The sequence below is a fragment of the Trichoderma breve genome, chromosome 6 (genome assembly GCF_028502605.1).
Source record: "Trichoderma breve strain T069 chromosome 6, whole genome shotgun sequence".
Classification (NCBI taxonomy): Eukaryota; Fungi; Ascomycota; class Sordariomycetes; order Hypocreales; family Hypocreaceae; genus Trichoderma; species Trichoderma breve.
This window is the reverse complement of record NC_079237.1, coordinates 71,627-95,065: the sequence shown is the minus strand read 5'-3', so window position 1 is coordinate 95,065 and position 23,439 is coordinate 71,627. Positions and strand designations below refer to the sequence as shown.

The 23,439-nt window shown below is 46.1% G+C and overlaps 8 protein-coding genes across 8 annotated transcripts; 6 read left to right on the top strand and 2 right to left on the bottom strand.

Moving 5' to 3' along the window:
- Positions 1 to 159: 159 nt before the first annotated feature.
- T069G_08948 (ABC-2 type transporter domain-containing protein) lies at positions 160 to 4,565 on the top strand (the record flags this gene model as incomplete). Its single annotated transcript, XM_056176158.1, has 4 exons — positions 160 to 922; positions 980 to 1,243; positions 1,303 to 1,985; positions 2,040 to 4,565. 4 exons carry the CDS (start codon positions 160 to 162, stop codon positions 4,563 to 4,565), a joined length of 4,236 nt encoding a protein of 1,411 aa, XP_056024636.1.
- Positions 4,566 to 5,511: 946 nt separating this feature from the next.
- On the top strand, positions 5,512 to 7,193 carry T069G_08947 (uncharacterized protein; the record flags this gene model as incomplete). Its single annotated transcript, XM_056176157.1, has 3 exons — positions 5,512 to 5,922; positions 5,978 to 6,365; positions 6,421 to 7,193. 3 exons carry the CDS (start codon positions 5,512 to 5,514, stop codon positions 7,191 to 7,193), a joined length of 1,572 nt encoding a protein of 523 aa, XP_056024635.1.
- Positions 7,194 to 7,451: 258 nt separating this feature from the next.
- On the bottom strand, positions 7,452 to 9,526 carry T069G_08946 (fungal specific transcription factor domain-containing protein; the record flags this gene model as incomplete). Its single annotated transcript, XM_056176156.1, has 5 exons — positions 7,452 to 7,736; positions 7,836 to 8,618; positions 8,665 to 9,138; positions 9,190 to 9,217; positions 9,285 to 9,526. The coding sequence occupies 5 exons, from the start codon at positions 9,524 to 9,526 to the stop codon at positions 7,452 to 7,454; spliced, it is 1,812 nt and encodes a 603-aa protein (XP_056024634.1).
- A 624-nt stretch (positions 9,527 to 10,150) lies between these two features.
- On the top strand, positions 10,151 to 11,350 carry T069G_08945 (dienelactone hydrolase family domain-containing protein; the record flags this gene model as incomplete). The annotated part of the gene is made up of 3 exons (XM_056176155.1): positions 10,151 to 10,200; positions 10,483 to 10,870; positions 11,012 to 11,350. The coding sequence occupies 3 exons, from the start codon at positions 10,151 to 10,153 to the stop codon at positions 11,348 to 11,350; spliced, it is 777 nt and encodes a 258-aa protein (XP_056024633.1).
- Positions 11,351 to 12,563: 1,213 nt separating this feature from the next.
- On the top strand, positions 12,564 to 14,174 carry T069G_08944 (sugar transporter domain-containing protein; the record flags this gene model as incomplete). The annotated part of the gene is made up of 1 exon (XM_056176154.1): positions 12,564 to 14,174. The coding sequence occupies one exon, from the start codon at positions 12,564 to 12,566 to the stop codon at positions 14,172 to 14,174; it is 1,611 nt and encodes a 536-aa protein (XP_056024632.1).
- A 1,565-nt stretch (positions 14,175 to 15,739) lies between these two features.
- T069G_08943 (o-Glycosyl hydrolase family 30 domain-containing protein) lies at positions 15,740 to 17,262 on the bottom strand (the record flags this gene model as incomplete). Its single annotated transcript, XM_056176153.1, has 3 exons — positions 15,740 to 16,541; positions 16,618 to 16,764; positions 16,820 to 17,262. The coding sequence occupies 3 exons, from the start codon at positions 17,260 to 17,262 to the stop codon at positions 15,740 to 15,742; spliced, it is 1,392 nt and encodes a 463-aa protein (XP_056024631.1).
- Positions 17,263 to 17,896: 634 nt separating this feature from the next.
- Positions 17,897 to 20,389, top strand: T069G_08942 (glycosyl hydrolase family 67 middle domain-containing protein; the record flags this gene model as incomplete). Its single annotated transcript, XM_056176152.1, has 1 exon — positions 17,897 to 20,389. One exon carries the CDS (start codon positions 17,897 to 17,899, stop codon positions 20,387 to 20,389), a length of 2,493 nt encoding a protein of 830 aa, XP_056024630.1.
- A 726-nt stretch (positions 20,390 to 21,115) lies between these two features.
- On the top strand, positions 21,116 to 22,605 carry T069G_08941 (GDSL-like lipase/Acylhydrolase family domain-containing protein; the record flags this gene model as incomplete). The annotated part of the gene is made up of 5 exons (XM_056176151.1): positions 21,116 to 21,160; positions 21,268 to 21,713; positions 21,807 to 21,917; positions 21,996 to 22,352; positions 22,395 to 22,605. The coding sequence occupies 5 exons, from the start codon at positions 21,116 to 21,118 to the stop codon at positions 22,603 to 22,605; spliced, it is 1,170 nt and encodes a 389-aa protein (XP_056024629.1).
- Positions 22,606 to 23,439: the final 834 nt, after the last annotated feature.

Below are 23,439 nucleotides of genomic sequence, written 5' to 3'. Positions count from 1 at the left end.
GATCCAAATAAAAGCGTACCTCATAGTATATACCGGATATTCCGGCCCCGTCGAGGATTAAGATATAACATGCTTGATTCCCCTACCCAATTAGGTCCTTTTAATTGATCATAAGAGTCGTTTGTTTACATCTTTTAAGTCAGTGAAGATACAAACGCCATGGAATATAACGATTTCACCGACGACTCTGATCCTGGTTTACCAGAAGGAAAAGAACATGAAGCCGCGCCTATTCGTCTTCGCGAAATGCGAGAAGCCTCCAGTGCAGAGACTCTCGCTTTTCGCCATGCAGGAATCACATCTCCTCCGAGCAAGGGCGCCGAATGGAGCATGACACCCCAACTGATTCAACAACAAGAACGTGAAGCAGCAGCAGGCTTCAAGAAACGCGAGCTCGGTGTCACCTGGGAGAACCTCACCGTGGAAGTCCCCGCTGCTTCGGCGTCCGTCAAGGAGAATCAGTTCTCTCAATACAACATACCTCAACTCATCAGAGACAGGCGCCAGAAGCCACCAATGAAATGTATTTTGAAGGACAGTCATGGCTGTGTGAAGCCAGGAGAAATGCTACTGGTCCTAGGCCGCCCTGGATCCGGATGTACCACCCTCCTCAAAATGCTTTCCAACCGTCGCGAAGGATACCATACAATTAAGGGTGATGTGCGGTTCGGAAACATGACTGAGCAAGAAGCTGCTCAGTATCGAGCCCAGATTGTGATGAATACAGAAGAGGAGCTCTTTTATCCACGGTTGACTGTCGGACAGACAATGGATTTCGCCACAAAGCTTAAAGTTCCTTCTCATCTCCCAGACGGCACTGAGTCAGAAAAGGGTTATGTGGCCGACACAAAACAATTTCTTTTGGAGTCCATGGGAATTGCGCATACATTTGAGACGAAAGTCGGAAATGAGTTTGTTCGTGGTGTGTCCGGTGGCGAGCGGAAACGTGTATCAATTATCGAATGCCTCGCTACCCGAGGATCAATATTTTGCTGGGATAACAGTACGCGTGGTCTTGATGCAAGCACGGCCTTGGAGTGGGCCAAGGCTCTTCGAGCCATGACCAACATCCAAGGCCTCGCGACTGTCGTCACCCTATACCAGGCAGGAAACGGCATCTATAATCTTTTTGATAAAGTTTTGGTCCTGGACGAGGGAAAACAGATATTCTATGGCCCTTCTACCGCAGCCAAACCGTTCATGGAAGACCTTGGGTTTGTGTATGCCGAAGGCGCTAACATTGGTACTTACTTTCCTATCCCCGTCGATGCTCATAGTAAGGACAATGCTGACAAAGTCAAGGTGATTTCCTGACGGGCGTAACGGTTCCCACTGAGCGAAAAATCCGACCTAGCTTTGAAAATAAGTTTCCAAGAAACGCCGATGCCATTTTGGCGGAGTACAACCAGTCTTCAATCCATGGCTCTATGGTGTCAGAATACAACTACCCAAACACCGATGTTGCCCGCGACCGAACTCAATCATTCAAGGAATCCGTCGCCTTTGAGAAAAATAAGCATTTACCGAAAAACACTGTCCTTACGACCAGCTTTATGGCCCAACTCAAGGCGTGCACTGTCCGCCAATATCAGATTCTATGGGGTGAGAAGTCGACATTTTTGATCAAACAGGTCCTGTCACTCGCCATGTCTTTGATCGCTGGTGCCTGCTTCTATAACTCCCCCGCTACCTCTGCCGGTCTTTTTACCAAGGGTGGCGCCGTCTTCTTCTCCCTTCTATATAATTGCATTGTTGCCATGTCTGAAGTCACAGAGTCATTCAAGGGACGACCTGTCTTGGTGAAACAGAAGTCCTTCGGATTCTATCATCCTGCAGCTTTTTGCCTGGCGCAGATTACTGCGGATTTCCCAGTCTTATTGTTACAGTGCACGATTTTCACTGTTGTAATATACTGGATGGCTGGACTCAAGGCTACCGCTGCAGCATTCTTTACTTTCTGGGCCATTCTGTTCATAACTACACTGGTGAGTGAAAACTACTGCGAGCGACTTTTAGTAATTTTAACTGATAAATCAAAGTGTGTCACGACCTTATTTAGATGCATTGGCGCCGCATTCAGTACCTTTGAGGCCGCTTCTAAGATCTCGGGTACAGCCATCAAGGGAATCGTCATGTACGCCGGATATATGATCCCGAAGCCCAAGATGAAAAACTGGTTCCTGGAGCTGTACTATGTCAACCCATTTGCCTATGCATTCCAAGCGGCCCTATCGAACGAATTCCACGACCAGCATATTCCCTGTGTGGGAGACAATCTCGTTCCGAGTGGACCAGGGTACGAAAATGTCGATTCCGCCAACAGAGCCTGCACTGGAGTCGGCGGTGCTTTACCAGGTGCGGACTTTGTGACAGGTGACCAGTACCTTTTGTCACTGCATTACAAGCATTCTCAGCTCTGGAGGAACTACGGTGTTGTATGGGGCTGGTGGGGGTTTTTCGCTGTCATCACCATCGTTTGCACGTGCTTTTGGAAAGCTGGCGGCGGCGGCGGCGCTTCGCTGTTGATTCCTCGCGAAAAGCTCAAGAAGCATCATGCTTCTTTTGACGAGGAATCACAGAATCAAATCACGGAGCGAGCTAAAGACGCTGCCTCTGAGAATGTAATGGAGCAGGCAGATGACAATTTGGTCCGCAACACATCCATCTTTACCTGGAAGAACCTCACTTATACCGTCAAAACACCATCAGGCGATCGTGTGCTCTTGGATAACATCCATGGATGGGTAAAACCGGGTATGCTTGGAGCACTGATGGGTTCCTCTGGCGCAGGTAAGACTACCTTGCTCGATGTCCTCGCTCAGCGGAAAACGGATGGCACTATCAAAGGTAGTATTTTGGTTGATGGCCGCCCTTTGCCTGTGTCCTTTCAACGAATGGCTGGATATTGTGAGCAACTGGATGTCCATGAGCCTTTTGCCACAGTCCGTGAAGCTCTTGAATTTTCTGCCCTATTACGCCAGCCCCGAACTGTTCCGAGGGAGGAAAAGCTCAGATATGTCGAAACTATCATTAATCTTCTGGAACTCCACGATTTGGCTGATACGCTCATTGGCACTGTTGGAAATGGACTCAGTGTGGAGCAGAGAAAGCGTGTTACGATTGGTGTTGAACTTGTGTCTAAGCCAAGTATCTTAATTTTTCTTGACGAACCTACGTCTGGCCTAGACGGACAGTCAGCATATAACACTGTTCGTTTCCTACGCAAATTAGCCGATGTTGGCCAAGCTGTGCTGGTAACAATTCATCAGCCGTCGGCTCAATTATTTGCCCAGTTTGATACTCTACTACTTCTAGCACGCGGAGGGAAAACCGTCTACTTTGGGGACATCGGTGACAATGCAAAGACTATCAAGAACTATTTTGGACAATACGGTGCTGTATGCCCTATCGAGGCCAATCCTGCTGAGTTCATGATTGACGTGGTCACTGGGGGCATTGAAAGTGTCAAAGATACAGACTGGCATCAAACCTGGCTCGAATCTTCCGAATATGGTCAAATGATGACTGAACTTGACAACATGATCTCTGAAGCTGCCTCCAGCCCGCCCGGGACTGTTGATGATGGCTACGAATTCTCAATGCCATTATGGGAACAAATCAAGATTGTGACACAGAGAATGAATGTTGCCCTATTCCGAAACACTAATTACGTCAATAATAAATTCTCATTGCACGTGATTTCTGCATTGTTGAATGGATTCTCATTCTGGAGGGTTGGCCACAGCGTTTCCGACCTAGAGCTCAAGATGTTCACAACTTTCAACTTCGTCTTCGTTGCTCCTGGCGTGATCAATCAGCTTCAACCGCTTTTCATCCAAAGACGCGATATTTATGACGCACGCGAGAAAAAGTCAAAGATGTACTCCTGGGTTTCTTTCGTTGTCGGTCTCATTGTGTCTGAGTTTCCCTATCTCTGCGTGTGTGCAGTTCTCTATTTCGCTTGCTGGTACTATACCGCGCGTCTGAATGATAATTCGAACCGCTCAGGTGCAGTCTTCTTCATTATGCTGATATACGAATTCATCTACACGGGAATCGGTCAATTCGTCGCCGCCTATGCACCCAACCCAACGTTCGCGGCTCTAGTCAATCCCCTCATTATCAGTATACTTACCCTGTTTTGCGGAATCTTTGTACCTTATAGACAGTTGAACGTCTTCTGGAAGTACTGGCTTTACTGGCTGAACCCTTTCAACTACGTTGTCTCGGGCATGTTGACTTTCGGCATCTGGGGTTCCAAGGTTTCCTGCAAGGAAGAGGAATTTGCCATCTTTGACCCGGCCAATGGGACATGTGCGGAATACCTCCGGGACTACATTGCCGGAGACGGTTGGCGGATCAACCTGACAAACCCGGATGCTACCTCGGGCTGCCGAGTTTGCGAGTTTAAGAATGGCAGCGACTTTTTGACGACGCTTAACATTAACCACTATTTCTACGGCTGGAGGGATATTGGAATCTCGGTGATTTTCGCTATTTCCGGATATGCTCTGGTATTTGGAATGATGAAGCTCCGAACTAAGGCATCCAAGAAAGCTGAGTAGCTGAGTCAATAATGCAGTGTTGTGTGGGAGGTAATTTACATACGAAGTGTTACGCAATTAATGAGGTCAAATTAGAACGTTACCACTTTAGTTTTGGGCATAGAATCATATAGACTGGCAGTAAAATAGTATCTCAATGAACCCTTCATCTTTTACTTCATCATGTAAGCTGCATCTAATGTGAATGCAGAGAGGCTTGCGTTCTTCCCCAGGGTAGCTAACCAAGGCTATCGCTGAAAGAACTATTTTTGGGAAGGTCCTAAAGAGAAACGAGTTTGCGAGTATTCCTACACTCTGTCAGGGAATGGCACGGACCATATAGATAGGCATTGTAGGCTACACTAGCGGTTGGTGGAGTCCTTCGGTATAGATTGTGGCAATGGTTTCACATGTTTGATGCATACATATAAGCCAATATGAGGCTAAGTCTTCAGCTGTATCTCACACGAGTTCTCGGACAAGCTAGATACATACATAAAGTTATCTACATTGTAGCAGAGTAGCGTTAATAAGCTGGTTACATCACCCTCCTGCGAGATACAAAGGCCGAAAGCCATGACTAGAATCCCAAAGATTCCAATAAACCCGGAACATCGCCACTAGAAGGGCAAGGTGGATGTCCATATCGGGAAGCTAACCCACCCCAGTCCTTAAAGCGAGCCAATTACAGAACACCATTTCTTATCACTCATCTGCGTACACTGGAATGGACGGAAAAGACGGCATATCGATTTTTTACGTCTGGAAACTGACTGTTGATAAGATGATGTAAAGGAGATAAGAAAAAAAAAATTGAAATAACCCTTTAAAGATATGTTGCGCACGATTTTATTTCTCTTTGACCCCTTGTCCACACGTCGGCGTTGCTGTCGTGTGATGTGAAACCATATTGGTATTGGTTGCTTTGTCCTTCCTTTAAGCCGCCCGAGCCATCAATTTCATCACCATGTCGATTGAGAAGCGCGACCTCGAATCGGGGCCTTCGACTCCCGAAGGCAATATTCAATCCGACGTCGAAGCGGGTCAAACCATCGTTCTCTCGGCAGATCGCGTACACAAATTGCAAGCACGCTGGGCTATCTTGCGGTACTTGAACGCTTTCGAATCATGGCTCGATCGTAAACTAGGCGTCGAGACACAGGGTGTGGATCGGATCCCAGAGGAGGAGAAGCGTCCACCGTCGGTATGGAACATCTTCCTCATGTGGTGGTCGCTCAACATTCATGTTGGCGTTTTGCCCTTGGGGTTGCTGGGACCAGAGTTTGGCCTCTCCCTGAAACAGTCAATCGCGGCCTCGATTATTGGCATTATACTGGGTGCATTGATGACGGCCACTACGGGCACATTGGGACCAAAGGTAAGAAAAGATCGATCCAGTTCATGTTCTCCGAATATAGCTCTAATAAAGGCAGCTCGGCATGAGACAAATCGCCACATCACGATACTCTTTTGGTTTCTGGGGCGCCAAACTGTGTAGCGTTCTCAACATCGTCGTGGGTGGTGGCTTTGCAGTCGTCAATTATGTCGTTGTTGGCCAGATACTTAGCGCTGTCTCGGGCTACACCATGAGTATCACTGTTGGTATCGTCATTATTGCCATCATATCTTATGTGGTGTCCATCTTTGGCTTCAGACTGATTCATACTTTCGAAAAATACTCGTGGATCTACACGTTTATCCTCATCTGTGTTCTCATCGGACAGGCGGCGCCTCATGTGAAAACCGACTTCCCGGGCGAAGACGGCAACTCAGGCCTAGTATACTCAGGAACATTTTTAACCATTGTTGCGATCAACTTTTGTGAGTTATTGAACCCCATCCCCTCATTACGCATATCCTAACTCCGCATTGCTAGCGAACGCATCGGGTTGGTGTTCGATCGCTGCAGATTATTATTGCAACTTCCCCGCTAGTACTCCGGCTTGGAAGACTTTCTTCCTCACCTTCTGGGGCATCGTTATTCCCACCACCTTTTCCGTCACTATCGGTTGCTGCCTTGGAAACGCTGCTGTTACGGTCGCCTACCCCCCATACGCCGATGCTTACACCAACCATGGCTTGGGAGGCCTCATTAGTGAAATCTACCACCCACAGGCTTGGTCCCGTTTCTGCCTCGTGCTGCTTACCTTTTCAGTCCTCGGCAACAATATTGCCATCAACTATTCGTCTGGCCTAAGTATGCAGCTTCTAGGCCATTACTTCCACGCCGTGCCTCGCTTCATCTGGTCCCTGGCTTTTGCCATTGTAGTGGCAGTGCTAGCCATTGCAGGACAGCAGAATCTGTCCAATGTCGTCAACAATTTCGTATCGCTGCTGGGGTATTGGACTGTTAGTTTCACCATGGTACTACTACTTGAGGATCGCGTCTTTCGCCGCAAGGATGGCTACGATCTTGAGGCTTGGGACCAACCACATCTGCTCCCTTGGGGAGTTGCGGCTGTAACAGCTTTACTTGCAGGGTATCTGGCGGGAGGTGTACCTGGCATGAGCCAGACGTGGTACGTGGGACCGATTGCAGCCAAGTTTGGTGGTGATGGAGGTGATGTGGGTATATATATGAGCGCGGTAATTACGGTTCTTGTATACACCATAGGCAGGTTTTTTGAGAAGAGATATACGGGTCGGTAATTTCTGTATATTTATTTATAAGTTCAATAAACTGGTATATACTTTATTGTTTTTTAATCAAGTCAGGTCATTACAAATTCTTTTCATTGTGTCATTCAAAAGTAGTGGTAGGATAATAGTCGAATTATTGCTTGGAGCAGAGACGTAATACAGGTAGAGCTATGTAAGTTTATTGCAGATTTAGGAGATAGTTGTAGTATGCGGAAATAACGTTACGAAGCTTGCAGTGTATAATATATCGCCAGATAGCGTGTTCAACTAATCCCAATCTTTACTCAGCCACTGTATCTGATTGGGGTCGAGTTCCATGAAAGGATATGTGTATATATCGTCGAAACCCATCTCTAGCATCTTAAGAGGAAGATTGTCCGCCGTAGTGTTGTTCAAGCTGGTAAAGTTTGCCATTGATATGGGTATATTGTCAAGAGATTTCGGATTCTCTGTTTGGTGTATGTTAGTGTTGTTTTTAAGATATGACACTATGCCCGGTGTTGTCACAAGCCCAACTTGGTCGTTTGGTATCACTTGTCGAGCATCCCAGGACTGAAGTATCATTTTAGATACCATTTGGTAGAAAGGGCTTTTTGCATTTTCTTGAAAGAGAAGGCGAGCTGTAAAATTCTCGTCGATTTTCGACCAAGCCTGCGCCGCAATGCTGCTTGTAGGGCGCCGTTTCAGATCTTGCAAAAGCTGTATATATGCAGTAAATGGGAAATGATACATTTGAATCAGCCAGAGAAAGTCTTTTACGATAGACGACGTCATGATTCTACTATCACAAGCAATCATGTCCACCGCCATTAGGCCTAGAGCGTCACGCTGAGTGTCTCCAACTAGACCATCCAGCGTTGAAAGCCGCTCTATGATGCGATATCTGGCGATATAGCCTCGTGCAGTCCATATGGTCATGAACTGTAGCGGGATCTCTGGACTGCAGAGCTGCAGATATTTGTTCTCCAGCTCGTTTTCGAGAGTGTCAACCTCACCACCCTTGACATCAGACTTGGTGCTAGGATTCTTCGTTGCAGCGTTCATGGCCGGGTTGGTAAAGTTAAGATAGAAAGAGGAGTGTCTGATGAAATCTGCGATTACACCACGCACGACGACGAAAATGGAGTCGCTGATCGCTGTTTGAGTTCTGGGTCCATCTCTCAGTCCGGTTCGGAGCTCAGAGTCATTGACATTGAGAGGTATGCGGCAATCCCACGTGGGAGTCAGCGAAGTCTTCTTAGTGTCAATCAATTCGCAAATGCGGGTGTCGAATAGAACTAAAGCCCACCAGAGACGTCGACGCATCTCGGCCTCAACAATATCGCACTTGGCTAAATCCGATTCATTATCAAGCCCAAGGCGCTGTGCCGTGCGTAGTGCAATTCCAAGCATGGACGAAACAGAACGAGGATCCATTTTTGGTCTTATTGAGAGCTGAAATTGGTCAGCATTCGAACAATGACGGGCGACAAGATCCTACCAGATGGAGAAACAAAGCGGTTAAACAATTGCGATTATCTGTCCTGAGAAAGCGAGCGTTGAGAAGGGCTTCTTGGGAGCCACGATGATACTGCTGGAGAAGAATGCTCCTTGTCGTGCCAAACAGTTTAATACAGTCTTCATTTGTCAAACTTACTACGGCCATGCTGTAGATGCTAAACATGAGCGCTTCAAAGTTTGGTTCAATGTTCGGTATGTTGTCCGCCGCTTCTATGATGCGACTCTGGAGACTGGGAGCATGTACGACCTGCAAGAGAGGATTGACGTTTTCAATAAACAGATGACAAAGCCTGAAGATTTGGACGGCATTTGGATGCAGCGAGGACAGATCAGCAGGCTCCTGCCGTGCGCCAAAAAGAAGTTGATCATTTTCGTGGTATATCAAATCCCATGTATTTTTAATGGGGTTATCACGTACATCATCGTATGATGTATCGCTATCATTATCTCGATACTATTCCCATAAGTAGCCATATGGGATTGATTGGTTGAAGGGCCAACGTACGCTGCGGTTCACGGCATGCCAATAGTTTCTGCCGATGGTGCACACCAAATAGTTGTTAGCATATTTGCGATATGGCCAATTTGAGCAGAGCATACTTTGCCTCGTAAACTATGTCCGAATGTGCTCTTGCTGCAGAGTTCGCATTGCTCAGACTCTCATTCTCCTGATATAAGTAATCTGCATCGTCTATAACTGGGAAATCATCACCTGGAATTCTATATTTGCGCAGGTGATCGAATTTGATATTATTTGCCCGAAGCAGGCTCTCGTAGACGCGTAGCTGATCCACCAACTCTGGCGGCGGGATTTTGCGGCGTCTTCGGCGCGGGGCCAACATGGCTGGCTCGCAATCCGCTTGAGTTTTGATGCAATTATTGCAAGGGAACTTTCGATTGCATTTGATCTTGCGCTGATGACAAAGTACACATGCGAGGATGCGCTGCGACTTCACGAACTGCTGGGAGAATGGAGTGTCATTAAGTGGCGCACCTGGACCCGCGTCTGTGGACGGTGTCTCTCCATCCAGCTTCGGCTCCGCTTTTTCCATATTCTCAGCCTGTCGATCCATCGATAGCCTGTTAAAAATGGAAAGAAATAAAACTTCAAATGTCCGATTTCATCCAAATTGACCTGTAATTTGCGCATAAGAGGCCGCAAACTTCACAACCGGACGATGTGAAGAGTCCGCAAGTTTGAGAAGATTGCCGTGCGCTAATTGCAGTATCAGTCATGTGATTTCCGGACATTCTATAACGTCCGAAACTATATCGGTCCCGACCATTCGTTAGAGCAGCCGAGAGCGTGCAGGTTATCGTCAACAATAGACAATATCCCCAAGAGTATAAAGTATGATGGAAGGTTTCGAGTCAGAACACATGGAGGCATTCCAACATCAAGGAGACTCGGAAATCGTTCTATTTTCTATATTTGCGCCGCAGAGAAACAACTCTTAGCTTATAAAATGGCCTCTCGTCCTCTTGCATCTTGTTGCTTTAAGGGTGTCAAGCATGAGTAAGTACATCACATTGTCTATCGCAACAGCTATAGCAACAGATACAACTGAAGTAGAGTCTTTTCAATTGTTTCTTTCCAAAGCAAGATGAACAAAAATTGAGTCAAATACACAACTCAGCCCACCTGCAGCTTATGTAGTCTCTGCAAGCCCTTCTGTTCTGTGTGAAGAGTTATACTATCCTGCTCTAGTTCAGTGTCTTACCAACAGCGGAGGGCTCGCCACTCACTTCCTTTATCAGGACTCCAAAGGTTGCTATGCTAACTATTTGGTCTTCTTAGAGGCGAGACTACTGGAAAGTCTTTCAAAATTGGCAACTACGATGCGTATCTCGCAACTCCTAAAGATACCAATAACCATCAAGGCGCCGGTATTTTATATCTTAGTGATGTATTCGGCATCTGGACCAATTCGCAGCTGTTGGCTGATCAATATGCGGCAAATGGCTACACAACTTTGATCATCGACATTCTCAACGGAGATGGATTGACGGAGATCCCTGGTCATAACTTTGACTGGATGAAATGGTTGATGGGTGGCTTCCGAAATGATTCCACTCCTCATACTAATGAATATGTGGATCCCGCTGTCGAAGAAGCAATAAAATACATGAGGATTGAGCTAAACATTACTGCAATTGGTGCAGTTGGATATTGTTTTGGAGCAAAGGTAACATGAGAGTTTATTTTATGATGCTTTGTTCCTGATCTCCAGACCGGCAGATGTTCTGCACATTATTTGAAGCATCTACTACCTATAAAAATTCCTTCTGAAAGACGTCAAGAGCAGTACACTAACACGGTTGTACAGTATGTTGCTCGTCACTCTGGCGCAGAAAAGATTAACGTTGGCTATATGGCTCACCCTTCCAACGTTGATGACGATGAGATTAAAGGCTTTCAAGGTCCTCTATCTATAGCGGCCGCTGAGTATGACGACCTTTTCCCACAAGAGCTGCGCTACAAGACGGAGAATCTTCTCAAGACGAAAAGCTTTCCATACCAAATCAATTTATTCTCCGGCGTCTCACATGGCTTTGGTGTTCGTGGTGACTTGAGTAATCCGGTTTTCAAGTGGTCTAAGGAGCAAGCGTTTTTCCAGGCTATTGCTTGGTTTGATCAATATCTTAATAAAGGTCCTCTCGTCTAAATAGATAATGATTTCTATTTAGATAAATATAGTCTATGTCATGAGGTTTATGTATTCTTAAATTAGTAGAAGATAGAACCTGTACGTTGAACCTATGGCAGCTAGGTTTAATCATTATGGAAGTAATATAGGTGTATATCTATATATTTCATCCAGTGAGACTTGTTCCAAGCTTTGAGAAATCGATTCTCCCAACAAAGGCCTTCCATAATTGCAGTGAATAACAAGAATAACCACGGACTCCGGATACTTTCCTAACATGAATTGCGCCAAGAGAGCTACACCTTTTCCCCTTTCCCATGAGCTCTCGTAATTGTAGAACCATAATGTTTTAGAGCTATGTATCTGTGGTAATAGTAGCAGGGGGACTTAGAATCGTTGCATAAACAAATGGCATAGTCATTGCCGTAGGCAGGGTAGAGCACCCACCTGCCAGAGGAGCTGCGCGTTTGGCATTTAACGTGACGATTTCTTCAGCTGCGATAATTAACAAGTGTCAAATATAAACCCCCAGTCGTTGTTACAGTGTATGGCTGTTACACTACAGACCCTAAATTTTACATTAGATTACGACATCGAAATCATGAACCCTGTAAAACATGATTTACCTAGGTTGGGAAGCACAGTTGCCGATTGCAACACAGACCCAGACGGAATATTCTTCCCAGCTGATCGACTGTCAATCGCCTAATGTCTGCTACAGTAAACCCACTTCCAAGATCAGCGACCACCAACAACGGTTAAGTTTTCCCCTGCTTTCCAACCCCGCATATCGCCACCAAATGGATATGTGGCAGTTCTCGTTCAAAGATTCGGGCTGTAGAAATCCTATGACCGTTGGTTAGCTCTCTCATCCAACGATTCTGATGACTTCTACATTCCTGCTTGACTCTAAGAGGATTTACCCGTCATCGGGAGATTTAGCCGATTGGTAGGGTAAAGTTTCTCAGCTTAACAAATAGCGAATCGTGTATCGTAGGCTAAATTGGTAGCGAAAGAGACACGGGATATGAATGCTTTCACCGTCCAACCCTGTTAATATCTGGTTAGAGGTAGCAGAGCGTGGGGTATAAAGCCAACGGTATTACTGGCAGAATTCAAGGACCGAGATTTCATATTCAACATCATAGTGCCGCTGAATCTGACTACTTCTTCACTTACAAGCGGTTCATTTACGTTAAACGAGCACATGGCTCATACCCAATCTCTGGAGATGTCTCAAGAGACAAACAAGAAAATAGCGGCGGAGCATATGCCGCAAGTTGAAGCCTTCGAAACAGCCGACAGCTGGACCAACATCGCCGAAGATGCTCGCAATGCAACGGAAGAAGAACATAGCTTGACTTTTCTCAAGGCAGTCAAGATGTACCCGCAAGCATGCATGTGGTCCATGATTGTCTCAATCGTAGTCATTATGGACGGATACGACACGGCTCTTATCGGCTCTCTGTTCGCCTATCCCGCTTTTCAACAGCAATTTGGGCATACCCAAGGACAAGGGAAATACCAATTGGAGGCAAAATGGCAGACTGCTTTAGGACTGGCTAGCCCTCTGGGTAATATCGTTGGCATTTATCTCAACGGTCTTATTACCGAGTGGTTTGGCCACAAGAAAGCCGTTTTGGGAACGCTTGTATTCCTCACTGGGGTTCTATTTATCCCCTTCTTTTCCAAGACCATTGAAGTGCTCTTTGCCGGCGAGTTGCTGTGTGGCTTGGCGTGGGGCGTTTTCACCACTTTGGCTCCAGCATATGCCTCAGAGGTTGCTCCAGTAGCTCTTCGGGCATACCTCGAGACTTTCGTTGTCCTTTGCTGGGGAATTGGCCAATTCGTTTCGTATGGCGTTCTCTACGGCTTGGTAAATCGCACTGGCGAATGGTCCTGGCGAATCCCGCTGGCCATCCAGTGGATTTGGCCTGTTATTGTCATTCCCCCACTCCTGTTTGCTCCAGAGTCTCCATGGTGGCTTGTTCGCAAAGGTCGTATCGAAGAAGCTGAGAAGTCTATGAAGCGACTTTCGTCCAAGAGATCGGAAACCAGCAAGCAATCCGTTGCATTGATGGTTCAAACCACCAACCTAGAGATGGCCATGACGGAAGGTGCTTCATACAGGGACTGCTTTCGCGGAACAAACCTGTGGCGTACCGAAATCGGATGCGTCGTTTGGGCGTCTCAGGTTCTCTGCGGTTTTGCCATAGCTAATTACTCGTCCTACTTTTACGAGCAGGCTGGGTTACCGGCGGCAAACGCTTATAAAATGACCATTGGACAAGGCGGCATCCATTTCTTGTGTACTCTACTTTCGGTATTTGTGACTGCACGATTTGGCCGACGTGGAATCATGCTCTGTGGATATGCCGGCATGTCTTGTTCTATGTTTATCCTTGGATTTTTAGCACTTGCTCACCAAACCACGGGATTGGGTTACGGCCAGGCAATTATGTATCTTGTCTGGTATGTCGTCTACCAGTTGACTATTGGTCCGACAGCCTTCATCGTTGTTGGCGAGATATCTTCCACCCGCCTTCGGTCCAAGAGTATATCTCTGGCTCGTAACGCATACAACGTTGCGAATGTGTTCAGCGCCACTGTGGCTCCCTATACTCTGAACCCTACCGCGGGAAATTTGAAGGGCAAGACTGCCTTTTTGGCAGCCGCTTTTGCTCTGCTTTGTTTGTTGTGGGGCTATTTTCGCCTCCCAGAAAGCAAAGGTAGGACTTACGAAGAACTGGATCTCTTGTTTTCCCAGAATATAAAAGCCCGGGAATTCAAAGATGCGGTTGTCGACAGCACGGATATGCCTGAATTTCACAAACAGCATTAAACACACATCCTGACGTGATTCCAACTCTCCGAGTATTGAATGGAGGTATGGAACTAGTAATACTATTATCATGGTCAGATCTAATATAATGCTCTGTTTGAATTGAAGCTGAGTCGTCATATACTAATTCTTGTGATCGCTCGCAACCGGTTCCCCTGCAAAATCGACACAAATAAATTTATCGTATTGTTGCAAAAGCAATTGCTTCACTTGGCGTGTAATATATCTAGTCTCATAGTAAAGTCTACGTGCCACTATGAAACAAAACTTATATTGCAAGCTAACGATTTTTAAACCAATTGATCAAAATATATTACAGTATTCCAATATTATTCTTGTTTTATCATGAGAATGGGCCGTTTTCTTGGCCATAGTGGATCAAGCAAATGATATTATATTATGAATACCCAATATGTAATTTATTCACTATATTCTATTCCATTTGTAACAAGCTTCGCGACTTTTGTCCCGTCAACGCTATAGAAGATCCTTCAACTCCACAGTCTCGCGAACCGAAAGAGGAGCCCGCTTGGTACAAATTTTAAGGATTTACCCGTCAAGGTATTTTTCCGACCAATCATTCAGTGCCGTTTTGGCGATACGTCGCGACAAAACCATTTTGGTGTTGGATGTCGACACCCTCGTCATTGAATTTAGGGTAAATGCTCCAGTGACCTGGACTTTCCTATCCTCCGGAGAACCGGCACGGTTAGTCTCGAATGGAGAAGGGCGTCAGATGCCGGAAAAATTAACCAGAGGATTCCACAAACTGTAACGAGCTGATCGGTTAAGAGGAAGCCAAGATGGTGCGATAATAGTGTTATAAGCTGATGGCTGAGGAGAGAGGGGCCTGACTGAGTAATATCGCTGTACCAATAACTTTGTAATCCTATCTTTACCAGAAATATAGGACGTATGCTCCTGGAGTGACATAATGAAAAAGCTCAAATGGAGAAAGATATGATTCAGGGCCCACAGGCTGAGGATTCTTACCCTTGTGAGAGCAAAAGGACATTAAGCGTAGCGTAAAAAAACAAAAGAAAGATGCCGTGATTAGCATCTGGGGTAGAATCCCAGGCGTCGCAACCCCTCCCCGCGTTTCCATTTCCAGAAGAGGAGGGGAAGGGACCCTGGGATGGATCCTTTACACTAACGAGTGGGGAGGGGGAAGTTGGGAACCACATTCTAGCATTAGCCAAAAAAGATAGTTGTTGCGGTATGTAGCAGCTTCCAAAGGAGCCTCTGGACAAGCGCACCCAAGTGCACAAAGTATAGGGTATTATTGTAACGCGTGCTGCAATTGGATAGAGCCTCTCCTCCTAGGTGATCTAATTGGGAATTACAAATAATAGTGATGAAATGACCCGGTAGCATATTTTAGTCACTACCCTCAAACTAAACAAGTCAGTTAGGTGTTGTTACAGAATTTGTTCCTGCTAGAATACAGTCATTACTCAGAAATAAGGCAAAAGTATTTGCAAATAAGCAGTAATAAAATTAATCTGCAATAAATATTATTGCCAGCTATCTAGTCGGATGTGCTGCCACATGGGTCGTTAGACCGCTTATAATCGCGAAATAAACTTGACGGTAATGACACTGTTGGGAGGAATTGCAACCTCGATAGACGAGCCCCGCCGCTTAAAGTTGATTTCAGACACCTTGTGATCGTTATCGGTCAACCAGACTTGTGCACTAGGTTTCTTCCCGGCAGGAATAGCAATATCAGCAAGCTGTGACGAACTGCCGTTGTTGGTAAAAATGGCGATGACAGATTTGTCAATGTTCTGGAACGCTGCGATAATGACATTTGGCAAGGCACCGCTGACGGCAATGCGGTTTGCGCCGGGACGAATGAATCGAGACCACATGGTGAAAGCATAGTAAACGCTGGAGGGCTCGGGTTCATCTCCAAGAACATCGACAAGATGGCTTGCGGACTGGTTCTGACCAATCTCAAAGCCCTCCCAGAACAAATATGCAGAAAGTCCAGCATCGACAAATCCTGTTGCTAGTTTGTTCGCCCACGTCATACCCTCATTCAGAGCACCATTATCGTACCATGTCGTAGTAAAGGGGGCAGTACTCGTCTCAACACCTGCCTCTGTGAGCCAGGTGGGCAGGTTCGTCTTTATCGGAAATGTAGCGTCACCTGAGTACATATGGGAAGATATAATGTCGAGGTACTTCTGCATTCCGGTGGCCATTAGATGATTAGTATAATTGGCTTGGGAATCCCAGCCCACTGCATCACAGCAGGTAAGCCTCAGATCCAATCGTGCGCGTTTGACTGTCTCGTAGAGGGTTGGGATGAAGGAGATGGCCTCTTGGGCGTTGGGACTAATCTGCATCTGCGAGTATCCAACCCTGTGAAGACGTAAATATCAGCATCAGCAAGAACATTTTGATACGAGCCTGTATGCAAGACAAAGAAATCACATACTCGATGTCTGGTTCGTTCAAGAATCCAAGATGGGTGATGTCAAGGCCTTCTTGCTTGTAGAACTTCACGTATTGAACAAGGTAGTTGGCGAAAGCTTGCCTCCAGTCACCAGTTGAGCAAGTGTGGCCAGTTGTTCCACAGAGATATCTGGAAGAAGCTATTAGCTGTGATCCTTTACGTCCAAGAGCCTAACAATACATACCCAGGCGTAGCCTCATCTCCGTTAGTCTTCATATAGCCAGGTGCACTCCATGCATCCGCATAAATAGTCTTCACACCATAGCTGACGGCCTGCTTGGTGAACCAAACTTGGCCTTCATCGTCGCCATCCCACGTGTAATTGGGCTTATTGGAGGCCAAGCCAGGGCTGTTTGGCTCAATGGAAAGCGCAGTAGTGGAAGGGATCCAATTTCGGATGATGCTGAATCCAGCACCTGTTTTTGTGTCAAAGAGAAGATCGAGTGCCTTCTTTCGCAATTCAGGGTCTGCAGCCTGAAATTCAGAAGCTCGCCCAAATGCCTGGGAGAAGCCAAAACCGTCAATGCGCTGCAGCTTTGAACTGGTATTGATCTTAATTTTGGCTGCTGTGGCAGTTGGCACAATCGACCCCACGAGCCCCACGGTGACAAGGGCGATCGCTTTCATCTCTTTTCTGTGTCGGGTAACTATCAAGAGAGACCTTCCTATAATTTGCTAAGCACAATGTCTTTTGTTTTACAGTAGGGACTAAAGTTCTTATATACATACGTGTATCCCCCCTGCTTGATTGAAAGATAGGTATTCTGGATAATTATACGATTCTCAGAAAACATAACGCCTGCCATGTCCCCAAGACCTTGTCAAGCATATTAGCCGGTGCATTTTCAATCCCTAACGCTGATCTCAGCTTGCGCAACTTGTCGTTAGTGGCTGTTAAATTGGCAAAACCAATTTTGGCCCTTTAGCAATCACTACTTGCTCCACTGCTGCATTTCCCCTGATTTTACGGAGCAACTACCCCGCATATTGAACAAAACTTTGCACATTGAGTATCTCAGGCTGAAGTGAATTTGCCGTCTAATGGTAATCGGCATTGTCGAAAATGCGTTGGATAAACATGGGGATTGAGTTGCTACTTAGATAACAGTTGCTGGTAGCATCCATGGTTATTTAGTGTCTTGCAGCTCCCAAAACTTGACCACAGAGTCGATGAAGCTTACCTTACTGCTCACATTTGTATCTTCAGCCTGAAATATTCCGAATTTCTCCCTTTGTTTCCTTCGTGGTCAAAATTCTGAGTATGCTCCCGTCTGAGACTGGCCTCGACGGCTGGTTGCGGTATGCCGCACTTCCTGACGAGTTTGCCAACCTACGCTCCCGATACTCAACAATTATCTCCCTTACGGGCAACCAAAGCAGTCCTGTATTCACTGCCGCAAGAGAGCTGCAAGTCGGTCTGTCTAAAATATTGGGCCAGAGTGTCAACCTGGAGACGAAGCTCCCGGGAATCGCAGATGTCTCCTCTATTGTTGTAGGAACTGTGAAAACATTCTTATCTGCTGGCCGGGACACTCCTGATACACTGTCTCTCAAAGAGGATGGATACTGTCTCATCTGTAAAGATGGGAAGGCTACAGAGATCATCGGCCAAAACGAACAAGGTGCACTATACGGCGCTTTTGAGTTCCTTAGGCTTCTGTCCCGGAACCAGCCGCTGCCCAATATGCATATATCCAACCCCAGCGCTCCAATTCGGTGGGTAAATCAGTGGGATAACCTGGACGGTACCATTGAGAGAGGATATGCAGGCCCTTCGATATTTTTTGCGGACGGATACGTGCTCGAAGATCTGACTCGTGTTCAACAATATGCGCGGCTTCTGGCATCTGTTGGGCTGAATGGCCTGATTGTGAATAACGTCAACTCCAATTACAATCTTCTTAATCCCATAAATATGCAAGGACTGGCTCGGATTGCGGACATAATGAGACCATGGGGAGTTCGAATTGGCATCTCTCTGTATTTTGATACACCAAAAGGCCTCGGAGGTTTGCGCACATCTGATCCTCTGGATCCCGACGTTATTGCTTGGTGGGGGAGCATTACGTCTGAGCTATATCGTCATGTCCCTGATATGCTAGGGTATCTGATCAAGGCGAATTCTGAAGGACAGCCAGGTCCACTGACATATGGTCGCACTCTTGCCGATGGTGCGAACATGTTTGCCAGAGCCCTGCAGCCTCACGGTGACGGCGTCGTCATGTATCGGGCCTTCGTCTACAACCACCACCTTGATGAATCTGACTGGAAGAATGACAGGGCGAACGCTGCGGTTGAGTACTTTGATGGGCTGGATACTCAATTCGAAGATAATGTCATTATTCAGATCAAATACGGCCCCATTGATTTTCAGATCCGGGAACCACCGTCGCCCCTTCTTGCTCACCTGCGGAAAACGCCTATTATTCTCGAATTGCAAGTGACACAAGAGTATCTTGGCCAACAAGATCACGTTGTGTATTTACCACCGCTTTGGAAGACCATTTTCAATTTTGATCTCCATGTAGATGGTCAGCAGTCCTTGGTCCGAGATATAGTATCTGGTCAACGCTTCAACTGGACTAGAAGTGGTTACGCGGCTGTGGTTAATGTAGGAAACGACCCTACATGGTTGGGAAGCCATCTTGCTATGGCTAACCTGTATGCATATGGACTGTGCACTTGGGACCCTCAGCAAAGCGAAATTGATATAATCCAAAGCTGGACACAGCTGACCTTCGGTTTACACAAAACCATCGTGGATACCATAACAAGTATTTCCATGGCTTCATGGCCAACATATGAGGATTACAGTGGCAATCTCGGCATTCAAACTTTGTGCGATATTGTCACACATTGCCATTATGGTCCCTGCCCAGCGTCGCAGGACGGCAATGGATGGGGTCAGTGGACTCGTGCTAATGCACATTCGATTGGCATGGATCGAACTGTCGCCACTGGAACAGGAAATTCTGGGCAATATCCTCAAGTTGTTGCTGAGCGGTTTGAGCGCATTGATACCACTCCCGATGAGCTTCTCTTATGGTTTCACCATGTTCCGTACACTCATCGTCTGAAGTCTGGTAAAACCGTCATTCAGCACTTCTATGACTCCCACTATGCCGGAGCTCTTGTCGCCCAGACATTTCCGCAGCAGTGGGAAGCTTTGCGGGGATTGATAGACAATGATCGATTTGACCATGTGGCTTTCCGTTTACGGTATCAAGCAGGCCATGCACTGGTATGGCGAGACTCCATCAACAATTTCTACTACGCCAAGTGTGGCATTAAAGACGAACATAACCGAGTTGGTAACCATGCATGGAGAATTGAGGCGGAAGATATGACGCTTGAAGGATATGCAGTGGTTCCTGTCACGCCATTCGAGGCTGCCTCTGGAGGAAAAGCGATCGCGACGATCCCAGGGGCGAATATCGGTACTGCACAGTGTACTGTTACTTTTCCCTCTGGGGTTTACGACGTTGCAATTAACTACTACGATCATCTGGGTGGCAGATCTCAATATCAAGTCTTTTTGAATGAAAAGTTAGTTGGTGCTTGGACAGGTGATCTTCAGGACAAACTGAGCCATGACTTCTCGGATCGTATTGACGGTCATTCTGCTACTCGAGTCACCTTCAATAGTGTGAATGTCGAAAAAGGCGATTCACTGAAGATCGTTGGTAAGCCAGATGGGAACGAACTCGCCCCGGTAGACTACGTTTCATTCTTGCCACGAGGTGTGGTGGACTAGAGCAGTTCAGCTGGTTAGAAAAGGTTACATGGAAATATAGATAGAAGCATCCGAAGACGCATTTCTAGGTTTTGAAGACAAAAATACATATATATTAATGCTACATCTGATTCATGAGTCGTCATTGGATCATTGGTATTGGTCTCAGGCTTTGAACGGAACACATTTCGGAATCGTTCTGGCCGGAGGACTGTATTCCGTGAAAAAGTTTTTGCCTCTACTTTTGCGCGCATAGGTACAGCCACACTCTACAGTTTTTAATAGTTCATGTAGACTGTAAATAACGTCAAGTAGAGAAGATGTGTGCTCACAATGCAAGGAAAACTTAGAGAGCGAAGAGCCCTAGTTGCAATCAGAAGCTTCAATAGTAATAGGTTGAGACACTGTTCAATAGGTTCAGCATAAGCCTCCCTGTTTCCTTCTTTGAAAGTAAACCCACTACCTGCTAAAAGAACTTCTGACTTCTGTGGTCCGTTACCCCCTCTGCATTTAGGCTACTCAGATTACTAGGTTGATGATTGGTGGGCACATTTGTTTGCAAATTTACCCGGTAGAGCACCAAGTCTTCATGTGTCCCTATGAAAGGCTGTTTAAGCCAGTATTTTCCTACTACTACAGATCAACCATAGCAAGTACTCGTGAATTATCGCTCCTAACTACGACAGTCCAGCTACTATGAGTTCAACTTCAAACAGCCAAGGGCATTGGGTTCACACCTGGGCTAGTATGCCAATGCTTGCAGATAGTGATAACCTTCCCCCAGATGACTTTGTGAGTATAACACTGTAGTTTGGCAAAAGCTGTAACTTCCAACCGCATCAAGTTTGAGCGCCTTTCTAAATACCCTACACAAACTCACAATAAAACCTCCGTCGCAGATACAAGATGGTGTGGCCTTTTGTAACACCACTATTCGTCAAACCGTACGACTATCAATTGGAACCGAGAAATTCTTGCGAGTCAGGCTATCGAATGCGTTTGGGTCTAAGCCCATTACCTTATCACAAACAACGCTGGCACTAGCGACCAAGGATAAGTCGGGGACCACAGAGATTCATTCCGAAACCATACAGAGCGTCAGATTTGGCGGAAGCGAATCTTCTATTATTCCAGCCGGAGCGCTTATGGTTTCTGACGCCGTAAATTTTGGGTTTCCCTTAAACTCTAATACTGTATTGAGTATCAGTATCTTCTTTGAAACTGGTCATGACGCACAGTGCATAGTTACGCACCCAGGTAGTCGCACTACCTCGTATTTCACTAAAGGCAATCATGTGTCTGAGGGTGACTTCAATCACCTTACCGTCAAGCAGAATGATCACTGGTAGGTAAAGATTCTCGTGGATTGAAGAATTCTACTCAGAGATATAATATTCACTTTTGCGTCTTGTTCTGAAATATTCTGACCTTAACACAGGTACTACATTAGTGGTGTCGAAGTGTTTGCACCTCGAGATACGCGAGCCTTTGCCCTCATTGGAGACAGCATTACAGACGGCAGATGCAGCATCACGAATGGCGATACCCGGTGTGTTGATACTCTCGATACTCTCGAACCAAAAAGCTTTACTGTATTTGTTTGAGTGCTGACTCGCTACACATAAAGGTGGCCGGATATCTTATTTAGGCGACTACAAGCCAGTACATCCGGATTACATACTTCCTTGGCGATAGTGAACCAAGCGGCCGGAGGTAATCGTGTTATGGATGATGGTCTTGGACCCAGCGTGCTGAGTAGACTTGATAGAGACATTATATCTCTTTCTGGTGTCAGCTGCGTTATGATATTTGAAGGCATAAACGATATTGGCATGGAACCCGCCGATTCCTGTAGTCAAGGGGCCCTTAGCAATCGGCTAATTGCATCGTATAAGCAAATTGCTATCCGACTAAGATCGCAGGGCATTGCAATCTTTGTAGCGACGTTGACGCCTTTTGGCCTTTCGCAAGTGGACCCTAAAGAGTGTGGGAATACATCCCCAAACTCTTACTGGAACCCAATTAGGGAGTCAACGAGACAGGCTGTCAACAACTGGATTCGCACAAGCAGTATCTTCGACGCTGTCATTGACTTCGATGAGATCTTACGGGACCCAGCACACCATTCGTTACTAAAAAGAGAATATGACTCAGGCGATGGATTACACCCTAATCAGAGCGCATTTTACGCCATGGCAGACTCTTTTCCGATCGACATTTTCGAGAAACTATTTTAAATATGCTGAGTTATATTACGATCTATTCCATCCTGGAGGTTACATTTATGCTTAAGATAAGAGAGCCTGTACAGCCGTAGTAACCAGTTTAGAGGGATGCTATGTCCCAGCTTTCAATTCATAATCCAGAATCAATACACAGATGCATGAAATTGGTAACCGCTGATTAAATTAAAATTTAGAGATTTAGCCTGTCAAGTATGACTACTGGATATTATTGTGTGATATGTCACTCGTCACCCTGGCGCTGGAAGAATCAGCGTCGGCCACATAGCCCATCTTTCCACCATTGATGACAACGAGATTAATAACTCTTAAAGTCATCTTAATAGCAGATGCGCACCTTTTCCCCATTTTAATGAAAATGGTGTGATTCAGTAGATGAGTGCTCAGTAGACGGGGAAATAGAGGGAACTGTGGCTGAGGGCGCCAGAACCACGTGAGAGGCAATTGATAAGAACAAAAGCAATTGCGTATTGGAGGTTTGGATCAAGGACAAGAGTAGCGAAGGAGGCAAACTATAGTGGTGCGACTTTTCCTCTTTTCGTAGCGAAGATCTGAACTTCTATCTATCTCGAACTTTGACCGTCATGACACAAATTTGCACGAGAGCGCTCATTAGGGCAAGGTAGGTGTTCTTGATCTTCAATGTTTAGATGGTCGAGTAACAAGGTGAGGATAGTTACGGACAATGTGTTTGTTGCATCGTCTTGATTCTATAGGGATACTGGATCGACAAAGAATGTTCCCGCCGTGGCTGTCTTGATCCTGGCCATGAGCTAAGGTATCACAAATAACCGGCCGGCCTGCGCGAGAAGAGTGTGATCAAAGATC